Here is a 19,638-nt window from a genome sequence, read left to right as displayed (position 1 = left end):
AAAATAATTAACATAACAATAATAATAACAATAAAAATAATAATTAAAATAATAAAACTAATAATAACAACAAAACTAATAATTAAAGTAATAATAAAAATAATAATAATAAAATGACAATAATATCCTTTATTGTGGCTTTTTTGCCATTCAAATGATTAATTGATTAATTATATGATGAATTTTTACTATATGTATTTCCGTATCTGCTGCTGTTTCCAACTATTTCAACATTCTCCTTGTAAAGGTTTAAGATAAAATAACATATGCCTTTATTCGTCCCCCAGTGGGGAAATCAGCAATCAGTTAAGCAGTACAAAATACACAAAAATAAACAACAATAAATAAATAAACGTGACAATAAAAAATAAATAATAAATAAACAATAAATTAACAATTTTAGCCAGGCTTATGTACAAATACAGTTTGCAAGATAATATGAAATATGAAATGAAATATATGACCAGTATATACAGTATGAGATCTTGCTATTGAATTAAATATGAGGCATTTATTCTCCTAATTTAACTTTATTTACCAAAGTACAGTACTTTATTTAGCTTACTTTATTTCTCATATTACGATTTTTCTTTAAAAAAGTGTCATTCATCCGGGACGTCGATAGATGTGATGTAGCAGGCCAAGTCCAGGCCACTTCCTGTGGGAAGAGTTTCAGCCACAGACATGCTGCTGTTGCCCCAATTCCCAACCTTTGGATCAGCATGTCTCCTTCCCTTGGTATGATGCTTCCAGGGAAGCTAGGGCATCCATTAGACTGGTTTTAGACGCCTTCCCATCCCCTGTCCAGAAGAGACCAGACTCTCCAAAGAAGGTCTTTCTGCTTTGTTCCCGCTGTTAGAACCAGGTCATGGCGATCTTGTAATTTTCTGGTTTTTCTGGCCCAAGACCAACGTGGCCTACGTGTGCTGACCTTGCTCCACCACTCCCTCGATTGGTCAATGCTGCCAAGTCACTAAAGGTTTTGTACTATGTGTACTGGAAAGTACTCTGTAGGGCTCCAGTTTCTGTGAACGGTGACGTCTGTGTCCTGCCCCCCCACTAAACAATCGTACCTACCTATTGATCTATTGATCATACCTGCTGGTCTCGGACGGTGTTCCCGTTCATCTGTGTCACTCGGCTTATCACATGATCATCCTGCTGCCTCCTCTTCTCTTCTGCTGTGTTCTATAACAAGTATTTTTATATTATATCACTTGCTGTACTTAGAAAATACAACCAGCATGGTAATTAATTAGACATAGGCAGTCATCGTTTGTTTAGATACGACCCCCTCCTCATCCAACGCCTTCGCCGCATACATTATTAGAGCCCTCTGGCTGTGAAATAACACCCCTATAAAGTCACCTTTACCCTTGTATTACCCATTATTGTAGAGAATTTAATACATTTGTGGAAGTGATGTCTGGGGTTCAGAATTGACTTGGCGCGGGTTACGTCCACATCGGCAGCTCGTCTTGGGGCCTCAAAAAAGAAAAAAATATATATATATTTAAAAAAAAAACACAATAAAATTTATAAAATACAAAATTATTCATTCATTAATTAATTAATGAAAATTATAAAAAAAATTAAAAAATATTCATTCATTCATGAATAATTTTTTATTTTATTAATTTACTTTAATATATTTTTTGTCACGTACCGAAGTAGGTGATATTAGTGATATGGTACCTATGGTACCCATATTGATGTTTGCTAAATACAGGGATGAAGAGTCTTGAACCAGTCATGATGTGCTATATATATCACTATATTGACACTTACTATGGTACCCATTATGGCATTGGATGCTCATATCACCTCCTACTTCGGTACGTGACAAAAAATAATAATAATAATAATAACAAAAAAAAACTTAAACCATATTAGGAAAACAGGAAGTGGACAAATGTAATAGTTACTGATTGTAAGTGAACAAAACACTTACTATGGTACCCATTATGTCATTGTATGGTCATTAAAAAAATATAAAACTAAAAATATATATAAATTAAAAAATACACATTAAAAAAATAAAACAATTTTTATATTTAAAATGTATAAAATAAAATTAAAATATTAAATATATATATTTAAATTTAAAAAATAGGAATTAAAAAATGTAAAACATTTAATTAATAAATGTATAAAATAAAATTAAAAACAAAAACTTAAATTATATTTGGAAAGCAGGAAGTGAACAAATGTAACAGTTAGTGATTGTAAAAGTACCAGATGGAGGGGTAGGATTTAATAAGCTTTGCTTCTTCCTACTCCTTTTGGACATGTGGAACTGGGAACTGATTATGGGATGCACTCAATTGTAATCGGATGCCTCTTCAAATGAAATTAAACCATTACATATTTCTATGCAAAATATATTTATCAATGACAGTAGCGCCCTTCATCCACATGAATGACTTGCAGGATGTGACCAGGTATTTGTCGATGTAACGGCAGGATGGATTCCAGGATGCGGGTGCTGCTTATAGCGGGTGCCACAATATAGCTCTCTGGATCCCACTGCATCCCTAATGAGTTACTTACACTAGGTCAGCGTTGCATCATGAATACAAATGAATGAAATGTTGAAATCTACAGTGCAGCACAGAGGGAGGGGGTGGTTTGGGGGGGTGGGGTGGGGGGAAGGTACAAAGTGATTGCATCGTATTGCATGTGTACGGGGGAGCGGCGGAGGGGTCGTCTGCACCTCCGTTTACCTCAGCAGTTTTAACAAAAGCATCATTTTCTTCACGATTCAGTCAATCTGCTTTTTCTTCCCCCAAACAGGGTGACTTGATTCACAGCACAGATCCAGATTCCTTACAGGTCAATACCAAAGACATGGACAGCACCCTGAGCAAGGCCTCAAGAGCCATCAAGAAGACCTCCAAAAAGGTAAAGGCGGTGATGATTGTTTCATTCACATATTTGTACAGGTACTACATTTTGTATGCACTTCTACTTCATACGGGCTTTCCCTTGTGTGTACTACCTTTTTTTTGTACACTATTTCTTTCTTTCAAAATCACCTTGTACTTCAGTACGTGACAAAAAATAAAAATAAAACAAGGCGGCATGGCGGTTGAGTGGTTAGCGCGCAGACCTCACAGCTAGGAGACCAGGGTTCAATTCCACCCTCGGCCATCTCTGTGTGGAGTTTGCATGTTCTCCCCGTGCATGCGTGGGTTTTCTCCGGGTACTCCGGTTTCCTCTCACATTCCAAAAACATGCTAGGTTAATTGGCTAACTCCAAATTGTCCATAGGTATGAATGTGAGTGTGAATGGTTGTTTGTCTAAAATAAAAAAAAAAAAAAAAAAAAAATTAAAACAATTTTTTATTAAAAAATGTATAAAATAGAATTAAAAACAAAAACTTAAATTATATTTGGAAAGCAGGAAGTAAACACAACACTTACTATGGTACCCATCATGTCATTGTATGGTCATAAAAAAATAAATAAATAAAATATATATATATATAAATTAAAAAATATAAATAAAAAAAATTGTATTAAAAAATTTATAAAATAAAATTACAAACAAAAATTTAAATTATATTTGGAAAGCAGGAAGTGAACAAAACACTTACTATAGTACCCATTATGTAATTGTATGGTCATTAAAAAAATAAAAAAATAAAAAATAAAAAATATATAAATTAAAAAATATAAATCAAAAAAATTAAAAACAAATTTTTAATTAAAAAATGTATAAGATAACATTAAAAATAAAAACTTAAATTATATTTGGAAAGCAGGAAGTGAACAAATGTAAATTACTGATTGTAAAAGTACCAGATGGAGGGGTAGGATTTAATAAGCTTTGCTTCTGCCTACTCCTATTGGACATGTGGAACTGGGAACTGATTATGGGATGCACAATAATCTGATGCATGTTCAAATGAAATTAAACCATTACCATAAATTGATAACCATTCCAGGATGCTTTTTCCACCGCACGCTCTATAAACACAAATGTTGGACCGGTTGCAAACAGAAAAATGAACGCAAGCCTCAAAGTGTTCTAACAACAGATAGTCAGACAAAAATGGCAGTGGTCCACCGATTAACGGTTAGTCCACAGAGGACTGATGCACAGGCCTCACTGCTGCTAGGTCAAACCGCCCGCAATTGTGTGCGTTTTTTTTTTCCCCTCAATTCATGGAATGATGCACACACACGTGGACAAAGACGTATTGATCCATGTTGCACCCACAACACTTCCTCCATTCACCCGCAAAGAAGATTGCTTTTTGATCGCTCGGCAAGGCCGCTCCGGTGTAACGCAACAAATTGACATTGAACAGAAATAAACAACAGCTACACGACCTTGGTGTTGGACGGTCGTTAACCTCAGACACGCACCATCAGACGGTACACGCGCGTTCACCTCGACCACCTTCACCGAAAATTCAAGCTCTCTTCACAAACCCCACGAGACAGCGTCTCGTAAAAAAAAACACAACATGGAGCAACTGCAATACGGCAAAATTCAGGCTTGTGTGTCGGAAGCTGGTGAATGTCTGAAATATTTGTTATGTAAACTATTCATGCTTCATGCTAATTCATACCGCTGCTTTTTGTTCCGGAGGGAGTACAGACCAAATCAATCATGGTCACACTAAAAAGATGATTTGATGATAATAGATTGTCCTTGAACTTAAATAAAACTAAAATCACGCTGTTTGCTAACAGCAGAAAGGACACGCACCAGCAAATACAAATAGACGGTGTAGACATTGAAAGGGTGAACGAAAATACATTTCTGGGGATCACAATAGATGAAAATATGAGCTGGAAACCTCATATTACAAATATACAACATAAGGTGGCCAGAAATATTTCAGTATTGAACAAAGCAAAATTTGTTCTCAATCAGAAATCACTCCACACTCTTTATTGCTCTCTGGTTCTACCATATCTTACTTATTGTGTGGAAATATATGAATATAATAACTATAAAAGCAATGTTCACTGGCTAAATGTACTGCAAAAAAAGGCCAGTAAGGATAATTCACAATACTAACTCCTTATTTGTAAAATGACAAATACTTCAACTTGCTGATATAGTTCATCTTCAAACAGCTAAAATAATGCATAAGGCTAAAAATAACCAATTAGCTATATTTAGCTATATTCATCTATATTATAGCTGTATTTTAGTTCATTTTGGCAACAAAAAATAAATATTATATGCCATATCGGACCACCAAAAACATGATTTATTAATATATTTTTGGGAGAAAAAGTGTCTGTAGGACGGCTATACAGAGAAGAAATGGTCACACTAAAAAGATGATTTGATGATAATAGATTGTCCTTGAACTTAAGTAAAGCTAAAATCATGCTATTCAGTAACAGCAAATACAAATAGACTGGCTAAATGTACTGCAAAAAAGGTCAGTAAGGATAATTCATAATGGCGCCTACGTAGAACATACTAACTCCTTATTTGTAAAATGACAAATACTTCAACTTGCTGATATAGTTCATCTTCAAACAGCTAAAATAATGCATAAGGCAAAAAATAACCAATTGGCTATATTTAGATATATTCAGCTAGATTATAGCTGTATTTTAGTTCATTTTGGCAACAAAAAATGCCACATTGGACCACCAAAAACATGATTTATTAATATATTTTTGGGAGAAAAAGAATGTCTGTAGTACAGCGATACAGAGAAGAAATAGTCAGAGAAGAAATGCTTACACTAAAAAGATGATTTGATGATAATAGATTGTCCTTGAACTTAAATAAAACTAAAATCATGCTATTCGTTAACAGCAGAAAGGGCACACATCAGCAAATACAAATAGACGGTGTACACAAAAAAGGGTGAAAGGGTGAAGGAAAATACATTTCTGGGGATCAAAATATGAGCTGGAAACCTCATATTACAAATATACAACATAAGGTGGCCAGAAATATTTCAATATTGAACAAAGCAAAATTTATTGCTCTATGGTTCTACCATATCTTGTTTATTGTGTGGAAATATGGGCTAATAACTATAAAAGCAATCTTCACTGGCTAAATGTACTGCAAAAAAAGGTCAGTAAGGATAAATCATAATGCCGCCAACAGAGAACATACTAACTCCTTATTTCTAACACACATTTCACAAAATCCCCTCAATATGCTTGTTTGCGTGTCGCTGCAGGTGACACGGGCGTTTTCCTTCACAAAGACTCCCAAGCGTGCCATCCAGAGGGCATTCATGTCCAACACCACCCCAGATGAGAAAAACCAGCAGCGCCTGACTTCGGAAAACCGCTGCAGCTCCACGCTGGCTGTAAGTCCACATTCAGTTTTAGTTCTTCCTAAATTCCTCATTTGATGAAACGGAGATTGTGTCTGTGGATAAAATGCTAAAATCAGACATTTATTGATGAAGTACGTCACTGGAAGGTTCTGCCCAGGGTTTTTCTCACTTTTCATGGCTATAAAACCCCATGCTTGTGCTTAAAGACTCTTATTTTGAAGGTTGGAAGTGGGGTTTGTGCGGAAAATGTATTTTGACAGCCGGCTTCCCAAAACGCTGGCTTACACGACCATGACTCAACTCGTGCAGCCAGAATGGCGCTCACACCGCTGTGCTAGCATGCTGCGCTAGCATGTTGCTCTAAACTAAGCTCACCCGGCCATCTGACATCTTACTCACCACGCCGACATGTCAATTTTGGCAGGATTCCGCCTTAAGAGTAGATTCCATTTTTATTGGCCAATTCCGTGATTCCATTAACATGCCTATTATTATTATGAATTATATACCTTAATGTGTTGATTGTTGTAATGCAGGCGGGTGTTCCTCAAGTCTGGACACAACAACAAAAATGCTAATATTATACAATAATTTAAAAATCAAGAAACATTGTAATTTAAAACATGCAATTTTTTATTGCAATATATCATATTTATATTGATATATATATATATATATATATATATATATATATATATTGTTACAATTTTAAATAATTATTCAATTTAAATTTTTGGTATCACATATGTATATTATATGCTTCAGGGAAATTATAAGACTTCAGAGACGCCCTTTATATGTATAAAAAAAGAAGAAATAATATAATATGTATGTTGTATACCAGGGGTGTCAAACTCAATTTACCTGGGGGCCACTGGAGCTAGGGTCTGGCTGAGACTGGGCCGCATCAGGTTTTCAAAAAAAAAACGCATTTTTTAAAAACAGAAAAATATAACAAAATTTTCAGTGCTTTGGTTCCGATTTTCTACAATAAAAGCTCTGATAAAACATTCCACTGTTCTCAAATATCTTAATTTTTTATTTTTCTACACAAAATAAGATGAAAAATAAATAAACAAATCAAGAATAAAGTCAATCAATCAGTAATAAATAAATATAATTATAATAATAATAATAAAACGGCAAATAATAAAAACTTAAGAAACCACATATAGTTGGTGGGTAGACAAATTATTTTTTTCAGATTAAAATGAACAAAGCATTATTAGAGCCCTGTAGACATGACAAAACACGACTATAGTCACATTTATACTCTTTTTATTTACAACATATTGCGCAACTGCAGGGTCTTGAGACACATGCTAACTCGCAAACTAGAGAGCTAGCGACCTAAACGGTAGCCTCCAAGTAATTTCCTTTCAACTTAAATAGCCAAAAACTTACCTCTTCCACACGGATAGCGAGGATAACTATTAAGTTATTTAACCTTTAACATGAACATTAATCAAACATAATAATTTTTTCTGGGTACATGATACCATACAGCATCCATATCAAACTTGCGCGGGCCGCACTAACATTAATTTTATAATTTAATTTTTTATGTATTTATTACTGATTGTTTGATTTTTTTTATTCTTGATTTGTTTATTTTTGATCTTATTTCGTGTAGAAAAATAAAAAGTAAGATATTTGAGAACAGTGGAATGTTTTATCAGAGCTTTTCTTGTAGAAAATTGGAACAAAAGCGAAGTTTTAAAAATGTTTTTGTTTTTAATAAATGCGTTTTTTGGCGTTTGATGTGGCCCAGTCTCACCCAGACCCGAGCTCCAGTGGCCCCCAAGTAAACGCTTCTGTAGACGCTGTAATAACAAATTGTGCGTCTTTGTTGAGTCGTGCCACCGAGCGTCACTATGGAGACCGCCCGGCCCACCGGCCAAATTCTTGGATTCTTCGCCCGCCCCTGGGTTAGTAGTTTAAGTGCTACTTGGGAACTAATTTGCTGAATTGGTTGAGTTTGCTAGAAGTGGCGCGCTCGCGAAATCCTGAAGGCTCCGGGAAATGTAGCGAGTAAACAAAAACGACACATCGTTGTCGCCGTCTTTAACGATATGAATGAAATTCCCTGCTCCGTTTGTCTCCTTCTGTTTGGTGCTCCAGATGTCTCGCTCTGCCTCCACGTTCAGTTTGAGCGACTCCGCCAAAAGTGGCGCCGCCGTGCAACGCTCTAACTCTCTGGACCACCCTCCTGTCGGTGGCAGACTTCCTGTCTGCGTCCGTAGTCCTTGCAGCCCAGCAAACCGTAGCGTTGTCCTCCTTGACACCCAAGGAAACCAAAGCCCCTTCCCCAGGAACCAGGCTAAATCCCCCATCGTCAAATCTCAGTCGTCAGGCCTCCGACTTCCGACATCCCAACGTTCTGCCGATGCAGCTCGTCTCAACTCGGCTTTGGTTTCAACGACCGAGTCGCGTAGGGATGCCCGGATGCCCCTGAACCCTCTCAAGGAAGTCCTGTCCAGTCCTCGAAGGGAGACTCTGCTTTAATCTCCAGTTTCATGTGAGCAATGATCTCACAACTATGAATTACTATGAAGGGTGAAACTACGACTTCCTTGAACACACTTTGGGTGGCGTTCGTTAAATATGCTTGTTTAACGTCAAATGAAAGGGAATCAGTCTTGGGTCTTCGGGGGTGCTGGCTGGCACTTGGTGGCTGGGCTTTGGTGGCGAGGTGGGCTCTGGTGGCGTTGTCATCGAATACATGTGACACGTTGTGTGCTGGCTGTTGTGTAGAAGATGGCTAGATCCATGATGCATCACAAGCAGGAACGGAAAGTACAATGTAAAAACAGATCTGTAGTGTTAAGGTAAGGAACCAGGCGCACGCGGTTTCCCTCATCCCATCACTGATGGGACTTGGAGGTCTCGACAAATTACAAAAAAAAAAAAACCCACAGAATTAGAAAAGTTGCATTGTATCATTCAAATGTGTTTACGAAGTTCTAATCCAGGGTAATGGTAATGGTTTGATTTTTTGATTTCATTTGAACATGCATCAGATTCCAATTGAGTGCATCCCATAATCAGTTCCCAGTTCCACATGTCCAAAAGGAGTAGGAAGAAGCAAAGCTTATTAAATCCTACCCCTCCATCTGGTACTTTTTACAATCAGTAACTGTTACATTTGTTCACTTCCTGCTTTCCATAATACAGTTTAAGGTGTTTTTTTTGTTTGTTTGTTTGTTTTTGTTTTTTTTTTTTTAATGTACCGAAGTATGAGGTGATATTATTTAAAAAAAATAATAATAATAATAATTATTATTATTTTTTTGTTGTTTTATGCATTATCATTACCGGACAAAATAATACCATATTTTCCGCACCATAAGGATCTGCACCAAATAATGCACCTCGTACCAAAGTTCGAGGTGATTTTATTTAAAAAAAAAAAACAATTGTTTTTTTTTTGTTTTTGCATTATCATTGCCGGACAAAATAATACCATATTTTCCGTACCATAAGGCCCCGCACAAGGTGATATTATTTAAAAAAAATATATATATATATATATATTTATTTATTTATTTATTTATTTCTTGCATTATCATTACCAGACAACATAATACCATATTTTCCGCACCATAAGGCTCCGCACCAAATAATGTACCTTGTACCGAAGTACGAGGTGATATTATTTACATTTTAAAATAATATATATATTTTTTTGTTCTTTTTGCATTATCATTACCGGACAAAATACCATATTTTCCGCACCATAAGGCTCCGCACCAAATAATGTACCTCGTACCGAAGTACAAGGTGATATTATTTAAAAAAAAATAAATAACTAAAATTTTTGTTGTTGTTTTTGCATTATCATTACCGGACAAAATAATACCATATTTTCCGCACCGTAAAGCTCCGCACCAAATAATGTACCTTGTACCGAAGTACGAGGTGATATTATTTAAAAAAAAAAAAATTTTTTTTTGTTGTTTTTGCATTATCATTACCGCACAAAATAATACCATATTTTCCGCACCATAAGGCTCCGCACCAAATAATGTACCTCGTACCGAAGTACGAGGTGATATTATTTAAAAAAATAAATAAATAATTTTTTTTTTTTGTTGTTTTTGCATTATCATTACCAGACAAAATAATACCATATTTTCCGCACCATAAGGCTCCGCACCAAATAATGTACCTCGTACCAAAGTAGGAGGTGATATGAGCATCCAATGCCATAATGGGTACCATAGTGCATGTCAATATAGTGATTCATAGTGACAGCACCAGGTCCAGATGTGATCCACATCTACTGTCACTTGGGACTGCACGACCCGACAAACCAACATGGGCACCGCCTGGATGGACGAAAATAAAGTTTGGGAAGCCTTTGGGATGAGGACTGTGGCAGGATTCGAAGAAAGACGATACATCTGAAGGCTTTGAAGCACCAGCAGTTCAGGGCAACCACAGCTGCCTTGGAACGGAAACCAAGGAAGTCTGTCACAACCAGGTTTTCCAAGTGGTCGGAATGAGGGGAACAGCCATCATCACGTAGGCCTTGCCTGCCATCAGGAATCCTCGCTGATCCCTCGCAGTCAAACCGCGTGATAAACTACCGTTGACACTTTCCATCGCCGTCCAAGCTTCTCCACATCGAAGAACCGTCTAAGGACCTCAGTGAGTCAGGAGCATATGGAGGCGTTCGTGCTGACGCGCGCAGCGCAGTGCTGATGTCTACACGCCATGACACGGTCATTATAACGGGCTTGCACAAAGGCGCCGCGCCGCTTTAGGACGCGCTTGGTGCCACTCAACATCTCGGAAATAAAAACCACGGCATCGCAGGAGTTGACTTTTCCGCCACGGATAAAAACACCTGAATTGGACCCACCCGCGTTCCACGTGTAAAAAAAAAAAGATACTAAAAATATCCATCGATTGTTCCGGATACGGATAAGCAGAGGAAAATGGATGGATATTTTTAGTATCTCTTTTTTTTTTTTTTTTTTATTGAGAAGAGTCAGTTGAGGTTGCTCTGGCTTCTCGTCCGGATGCCTCCCGGACGCCTCCCTGGTGAGGTGTTCTGGGCATGCCCAGCCGGGAAAAGGCCCCGGAGGGGGCAGACCTAGGACACGCTGGAGGGATTATGTCTCACAGCTGGCCTGGGAACGCCTTGGTGTCCTCCCGGTGGAGCCTGGAGGAGGTGGCCAGGGACCGGGAAGTCTGGGCTTCCCTACTAAGACTCCTGCCCCTGCGACCCGGACCCGGATAAGCGGACGAAAATGGATGGATGGATATTTTTTTATACGTTAAAAAGTCCCCCAACAAAACAAAATATCAAACCTATGAAGGCTCTAAAACAGGGGTCTCAAACTCAATTTACTTGGGGGCCACTGGAGGTCGGGTCTGGGTGAGACTGGGTCGCATCAGGTTTTCCAAAAAAAAAAAAATGCATTTATTAAAAACAAAAAAATTTAAAAAACTTCGCTTTGGTTCCAATTTTCTACAAGAAAAGCTCTGATAAAACATTCCACTGTTCTCAAATATCTTACTTTTTATTTTTCTACACAAAATAAGATGAAAAATAAATAAACAAATCAAGAATAAAGTCAATCAATCAGTAATAAATAAATATAATAATAATAATAAAACGGCAAATAATAAACACTTAAGAAACCACATATAGTTGGTGGGTAGACAAATTATTTTTTTCAGATTAAAATGAACAAAGCATTATTAGAGCCCTGTAGACATGACAAAACACGACTATAGTCACATTTATACTCTTTTTATTTACAACATATTGCGCAACTGCAGGGTCTTGAGACACATGCTAACTCGCAAACTAGAGAGCTAGCCACCTAAACGGTAGCCTTCAAGTTATTTCCTTTCAACTTAAATAGCCAAAAACTTACCACTTCCACACGGATAGGGAGGATAACTATTAACAGTTATTTAACCTTTAACATAATTTTTTCTGGGTACATGATACCATACAGCATCCATATCAAACTAACATTAAACTTTCATATCAAGGCGGGGGCCTCAAACTAGTGTCGCGTGTTTGAGGCCCCTGCTCTAAAATGAGAACCGAATGCCCGCTTTTCCATCATAGCTGCTTTTATTCCGCATCATTATTATTATCACACATCGTTATTGCCACGGCATAAAAAGATATCAGATCATATGGATGTAATTATAGATTTGTGGATGTACGCGCGGGCAGCCGAGTCAATAAACGTCCTCCGCCTCTATATAAGGACCTAGTTTAGCTACAAGCCCGATTTATATTGCTGCAGTATTTTGTCGCTTTTTTTAATCTGACTTTTTATTTCTCCCCCCCCCCCCCCCCCCCCCCACCTCCTCCTTCTTCTAGTTTCCAGCACATCATTCCCCTGTGAATCTATCTTCTGTGTTTGAGAGGAGGTACCACACATTCGGCCGATCAAGTACTCATCTCTTCTGAGATCTTGCGTAATCGCACCCCTATTTTGTGTCTTTGATTGTATGTATGTGTGTATATACAGTATATCGTTATATCGTATATGTAGTTGATTCTTCATGTTCTACACAGTGTCTGTATATACATATATGTTTACTAATATAGCTACTTTTTCTTACCATGTGACCAAGACCCGTTATCTGATATTTGATTTTTTGGTTGTTGTTGTTTTTTTTAACAATCATAAAATACTGAAAACGGTGTCATTTTATGTCCTAAAAATGCACTAAAGCCTTTGTTTTTAATTTTTAATAAGTATTCTCTTTGTAATGTTTTCGAGTGTGTGCGTATTTATTCTTTTAAAATACACCCTAAGAGTCCATATTAAACCTAGGCCGACATCGCAATTTTTTGATTTTCATATTTGTCTACTAATGTTGATTATTTGGTATAAACTTTTATTGGAACCGAATGTGCATTGTTTCTCACACCAATTCATATTCAATGACTTTATGGAATTATATTTCATGTTTCAGTATGGCAGTAGTGTACCAATAAATTCATAAGAAACTCAAATCTTAAACCAACTTCAGCTGTCCCAACTGTACCACCCTTTGGGGTACGTATATATGCTAAGAATTTATATAGTATATTTATATTTATATATATCTATATAATCTTTGCTCTTTTTCACCATTTTTGCTGGCTTTTTTTTTTCCCGGTTCTCAATATTTCAGTCTACATTTTCTTGTGATATGATGACTTCATTCTCATAATTGTATACCTTTTTGCCCAAGCTAATTTCCAAAAAAATCCCACTTTTTTTTTTTTTGGTTTCTCTTTCCGACTTAAAAAAAAAAAAAGATCTTTTTGCTGTAGTAATTCCACTAGGTATTTTTTCCTCAAAATATTCAGTTTATTATTGTACAATTGCATTCTCATAATTGTATATCTTTTTGCCCAAGCTAATTTCCAAAAAATGTTATTTTTTGGGGGGGGGTTTCTCTTTCCGACTTAAAAAAAACAAAAAACAAGATCTCTTTGCTTTAGTAATTCCACTAGGTGTTTATTATTGTACAATTGCATTGTCATAATTGTATATCTTTTTGCCCAAGCTAATTTCCAAAAAAATCCCACTTTTTTTTTTGGTTTCTCTTTCCGACTTAAAAAAACAAAAAAAAAAAAAAACAATATTTTTTTGCTTTAGTATTTCCACTAGGTATTTTTCTTCAAAATATTCAATTTATTATTGTAAAATTGCGACACTTTATTGTTAGATTATGTTTTTTTTCTTTTAATATTTTGACTTTATTCTTGTAATTATTGCTGGTTTTTTTCAATTTCTTGTTGATATGACTTTTTGCTTTAGTAATTCCACCAGGTATTTTTTCCTCAAAATATTCAGTTTTTTTTATTGTACAATTGCATTCTCATAATTGTATACCTTTTTGCCCAAGCTAATTTCCCCAAAAAATCCCACTTTTTTTTTGGTTTCTCTTTCCGACTTAAAAAAAAACAAGATTTTTTTGCTTTAGTATTTCCACTAGGTATTTTTCTTCAAAATATTCAATTTATTATTGTAAAATTGCGACACTTTATTGTTTATGTTTTTTTTCTTTTAATATTTTGACTTTATTCTTGTAATTATTGCTGTTTTTTTTCAATTTCTTGTTGATATGACTTTTTGCTTTAGTAATTCCACCAGGTATTTTTTCCTCAAAATATTCAGTTTATTATTGTACAATTGCATTCTCATAATTGTATACCTTTTTGCCCAAGCTAATTTTCAAAAAATGCCACTTATTTTTTGGGGGGGATTTCTCTTTCAGACTTAAAAAAAAACAAAAAACAAGATCTCTTTGCTTTAGTAATTCCACTAGGTATTTTTTCCTCAAAATATTCAGTTTATTATTGTACAATTGCATTCTTATAATTGTATACCTTTTTGCCCAAGCTAATTTCCAAAAAAATCCAACTTTTTTTTTTTGGTTTCTCTTTCTGACTTAAAAAAAAACAAGATTCTTTTGCTTTAGTATTTCCACTAGGTATTTTTCCTCAAAATATTCAGTTTTTTTATTGTACAATTGCATTCTCATAATTGTATACCTTTTTGCCCAAGCTAATTTCCCAAAAAAATCCCACTTTTTTTTTTGGTTTCTCTTTCCGACTTAAAAAAAAATAAGATTTTTTTGCTTTAGTATTTCCACTAGGTATTTTTCTTCAAAATATTCAATTTATTATTGTAAAATTGCGACACTTTATTGTTAGATTATGCTTTTTTTTCTTTTAATATTTTGACTTTATTCTTGTAATTATTGCTGGGTTTTTTTTCAATTTCTTGTTGATATGACTCTTTGCTTTAGTAATTCCACTAGGTATTTTTTCCTCAAAATATTCAGTTTATTATTGTACAATTGCATTCTCATAATTGTATACCTTTTTGCCCAAGCTAATTTCCAAAAAAATCCCACTTTTTTTTTTGGTTTCTCTTTAACTTAAAAAAAACAAAAAACAAGATCTCTTTGCTGTAGTAATTCCACAAGGTATTTTTCCTCAAAATATTCAGTTTATTATTGTAAAATTGAAACACTTTATTGTTAGATTATGGCTTTTTTTCTCTTAATATTTTGACTTTATTTTTGTAACATTGTCACTGTTTTTTTTTCAAATTTCTTAGATATGACTCAAAATGTAACTTTCTCCCCAAGCTCATATTCATATTACAACTTTTTAAAGTCTTTTTTTCTTTAACATTTTACATTATGCTATGAAAATATACTTTCTTCTAATATTATTTTGACTTTACTTTTTTGACTATTCTTGTAAATTTAGTGCAGATTTTCCTGTCTTTGCTGATGTTTTTGCCTCATTTTTTTTATGTTGAATTATATTTTTGAATGCGCCCGAGGCCAATAAATAACAGCCACCGGCTACACCTTGGACCTCCCTGCTTTAAACCTTGGATGAAATATACATTGCATTTACAAAGGTAAGATCTGCACGCTGCATTCGTAGATTAAAAGCAAAAGTAACATTTTCATAGCTCTTATGTATAATTTCTATATGGCATGCAAAGTGCCGCATTGTGAGTATTCTCCCGATAACGTAGCATCAAATAAAATGTTCGACTTTGCATGCATAGCGAATCCTCAATGCTTCAGTCATAACAAAAAGGTTGCCGTGTATTTTCTGTGCTTGTTTTCACTCGCTGTTCTTTGTGTTTCCTCTCCACGTTACCCAATTCCCAGTGTGGGACGGAACAATGAAGCACACCTGCGGCTGCAGCAGGAAGGTAGTTACCTGACCGAGTCGTCACTTCGCTTTGCTCTTCTATAAGACTCCAATTTGGGAGCATTTCAAACATCAGTTCTGGTATTATTCATTCTCGCCATGCCTCGTTGGTCTGGCCCATTGGATGATATATCGATATTTCTTTTGAGCGTTATATCAAAAACAAGCATATGGTTCATATAGATTGGATTTAACGATTCAAAATAGCGCCACCTTACGGCATCTCTGTGTCATGTCATGGGTTATAAAACTGACACATGCCCCCCCTCCCACACTCACATGCAATGTATCAAATTAGCCACACATCACTTCACGATTCTTTAAAGTGTGTTAAAATGTGTAATTACGTGCTTGAATCAACTCTCCAACTCGTTATTAACTCACCTATAAGGCCTCGTGACGGTCACGTGACCATCACAAGCTTATGGCTTCCTCAAAATGGCAGCCAGGTAAGCTAGTTAGCTAGCTAGCTTTTTTCCGTATTTTCGTATTTAAACGCTACTTCTGTTATACGTGAACAGGGTTTCAAATATTATAATTAAACTCTTCTCGCAATAATTATTGAAATACTTTTTTCATGAAACAAGCTAGTGGGGCTTTGAGCTTTAAAATTGAAGATGGAAAATCTGACGTGATGCGTTCCTGACGTAGCTAAAAAATGCTAATAAGACACCCCAAAAACGATTTTCAATGAATATATTTAAATTCAAAGTATACTTGTGAAGCACAAATAATACATTTATATTAACATATGTAGCTTATTCATAGTATTTTCCAAAACAGGAGTATACAGGTATGTCCATTATCTTTGTCTTTCTGCAGGGTAATATGGAAAGAAGCCGATAAATGACAGCGTTAACGCGTTTCCAGCCAATTTCACCGTGGACGTGGACAAGTGCAGGCGGTGGATGCTGGCGCTGCTGCTGACGATGATGATGGCGATGTTGGGGGTTGGGGAGGAAGGGTAGGAATCCTTCATCTTCAGCATCACCGCCATTATCAAGTAGACGCTTGTGCGTCAAGCATGTGTGGATTTAGCGACAATTTCGGGGAACCGAAGCGGATGTTTTTCATTTGTTGTCTTCGTTGATCCTCAGCCGTCATTTTGCTTTTTCTGGTTTTTAGCCTCTTTTTTTTTTTTAAAGGGCTTCGTCGGACAAAAAGGATTTATATTCCTGTGTGAGACGCAGCCAGCGGAGGAAGACAGAATTCCCACTCGTATGTGAGAAATATTCCTTTGCATGGTAAATATACTGCTGTTGTCATACATGCTAGAACGGTCATAGGTATCGAACATGCTTATATCCATGACAGCGTCACCGCTTATAATATAATATATAATATTCCATCACGATGCCGTATTTATTCGGGTACACAAACGACGTTTTGTTGTTGAATCTTTGGGGTGTGGTGTTCCTTATTCCAGTTTCATGTTATAATTTTCCTAAAGAAAAGATGTCTACCCCCCCCACCACCACCACCACCACCACCACCCCCCCAACTGCAATTTGCTCCAACATCGGCTGCAGCTGCGCACCTTCGGCAAAGGGAAGCACACACAAACACAGGCAGCCGTGATTTGAATATGCGCCGCTTCCAGCCGTGCGCGTTTGCACATGCATGAAATCGCGCAACATGACGCATGAAACCTTGCAGACTGAGTGGGTGCCGGCGTGTAAATGCCCCCCCCCGCACGTCAACGTCACACATGATGGTTTGGTTCATGATGTCATGCTCATCGCCGTTCAATGGACGTAAACCTTTCCATGCTCATTATTTGTATGTTTATTTATACAGATATGTGTGTATTTGTGGATGAAAGTTGTCCCAGTTGGGGCCCCGTAGTGCAGGCAAAGTGCATGGTTTTACATGTCCATCATTATTATTATTATTATGCTTATTGATGATTTGATATGACATTCCATGTGACATATTGGCTATCCATTTAGCTTCTCGGATTTGAAACGACACTCGTGGTTTCATTTTCAAAATTTTGTGACTTGTTGAAAGTCGGTATTCCTTGTTTATTATGCATCCTTTCTGCTGTTTCCGGAGGCTCCATCAGTCCACCGAGTTCCCTGGGGCCGTGATCTACATAGCTCAGCCCTCAAGGAACATATCTGCTCAATGCTGTCTTCGTAATTTCCCCTTTTCTTCTCCCGTGGCCCCAAATACCAGTTGTAGGACGAATGGGTGTAAAATATGGATAGATTCCTTCCCACTGCAATGCTTGGGGATCTTCGCTTTTGAAGTAGCACGGAACCATTTGGGAAAAGAATCCAGATGCAACCGCATCTGGTCGAGTCTCAGTCATCCAGGTCATCGTGAAATCGGACGTGCCACATCTAAAATTCTTAGCTTTAAATTTTTAGTTGTGGAGTGGTGCTATTTAAGTCTCCTGTGAGTGTGTTCCCCCCCCCAACCCCCGGGGGGTGGTCACAATAGGGTTGCTGCAGTCGCTACAGCGGCATGCACACAATATTCCAAGCATTAATCCGAAATAAACACATTCATTTACATCCAGATTGACAATTCCGACTCAAGGTCATTTTTGCGTTTGTTTAAAAATGGCATACGTGTCACATGACAATATACCGACAGACAATAATATACCAAAAGGTAATTTATCAAGGCGTGGCATTCCAAAGAGAAGCATTATTCCTGTTTAACCCTTTTTCTTCAAACACATTGTCTCCCAAAGGTCTGAGTTCACGTCAAGCATTACGGAACAGCTGCCAGGAAAGTTAGTGCTCGACTCCAAACCTCATTATTCATCTAATTTGACAAAAAAACTAAATATGTCATAATCACCAGAGATGTTGATATTCTAAAGACAAAATCCGTCCTCCTTTTCCAAATCGCTACTTCCTATTTGTTCGACCATTTGACTCGTAGGCCTGCTAGCTGGCCTTTGTAATGCAAATCCTAAATCTGATTGCTTGAAACGGCACAATTTCTGATAGTGTTTAAGTGACATGGGCCTGCACTACTGATTCTGAAGGCCCCTGGTTAGATTACAGCAGGGGTCTCAAACTCAATTGAGCTAGGTTCTGGGTGAAGCCGGGCCGCATCAGGTTTAAAAAAACAAAACGGATTTATTAAAAACTGAAAAAAAAAATCTATAAAATACAGTAAAGCCTCGTTATATCGGTTATATCGAAGTACTGCTTATTACGATACTATTTTCATTTCCCAGCAAATTTCTAGTCTTTTATGATATAATTAGTTCCGTTAGTACGATACCCGGTTATTATGATAATCCGGTTACTACGATGCCCTTTTCATCTCCCGCCAGCCAATTTGGTCTGCTTATATCGATACAAAAGCAGCTTAAATCAATCTTTGCTTAAGGATTTCAATACCAAAAAAGAACACGGCGAACTGCTGCTTCCAGTTAACTTTATTTTTCACACTTCCACCACCAGAGCGCAGCACACACACCGATTCCCGCACTTCCTGGTTCACAGGTCATGCTCAACCCGCCCCACATAGCTGGCCACACACATGCCTGCAACAGAAGAACCAACTGACATAGCATACACACCTATTCCAACGAAGACACAAGCGTACAAATACATGTATTTAATTGTGTTGTATTCAGATATCTTTTTATCGCTTGCAATAATCACTGTTTTTCATATGTACATTGCTTCTGCTACCAAC

The 19,638-nt window shown here is 36.7% G+C and overlaps 2 protein-coding genes across 10 annotated transcripts in view; both read left to right on the top strand.

Moving 5' to 3' along the window:
* ect2 (epithelial cell transforming 2) overlaps positions 1-13,275 on the top strand; it is a 41,990-nt gene extending 28,715 nt beyond the window's left edge. The window contains exons 22-25 of one of the 3 annotated variants that reach the window (XM_058073404.2): positions 2,794-2,901; positions 6,168-6,299; positions 8,391-8,787; positions 12,619-13,275. In XM_058073404.2, the coding sequence (XP_057929387.2) occupies positions 2,794-2,901; positions 6,168-6,299; positions 8,391-8,774 (624 nt within the window). In that variant the 3' untranslated portion in view covers positions 8,775-8,787; positions 12,619-13,275. The remainder of the gene's footprint in view (positions 1-2,793; positions 2,902-6,167; positions 6,300-8,390; positions 8,788-12,618) is intronic. The other 2 variants (XM_058073403.2, XM_058073405.2) reach the window with 2 other exon arrangements.
* Positions 13,276-16,361: 3,086 nt separating this feature from the next.
* nlgn1 (neuroligin 1) overlaps positions 16,362-19,638 on the top strand; it is a 45,557-nt gene continuing 42,280 nt past the window's right edge. For 5 of the 7 annotated variants that reach the window (XM_058072980.2, XM_058072979.2, XM_058072978.2 and 2 more), the window contains exon 1: positions 16,946-17,219. The gene's annotated coding sequence lies outside the window, so the exon portion shown is untranslated. The other 2 variants (XM_058072977.2, XM_078790284.1) reach the window with 2 other exon arrangements.

The sequence above is a fragment of the Doryrhamphus excisus genome, linkage group LG4 (assembly GCF_037039965.1).
Source record: "Doryrhamphus excisus strain RoL-2023G ecotype Guam linkage group LG4, RoL_Dexc_Guam_v1.1, whole genome shotgun sequence".
In the NCBI taxonomy this organism is placed as follows: Eukaryota; Metazoa; Chordata; class Actinopteri; order Syngnathiformes; family Syngnathidae; genus Doryrhamphus; species Doryrhamphus excisus.
Note: the sequence above shows the minus strand (reverse complement) of the source record. Positions and strands in the feature narration are given on the sequence as shown.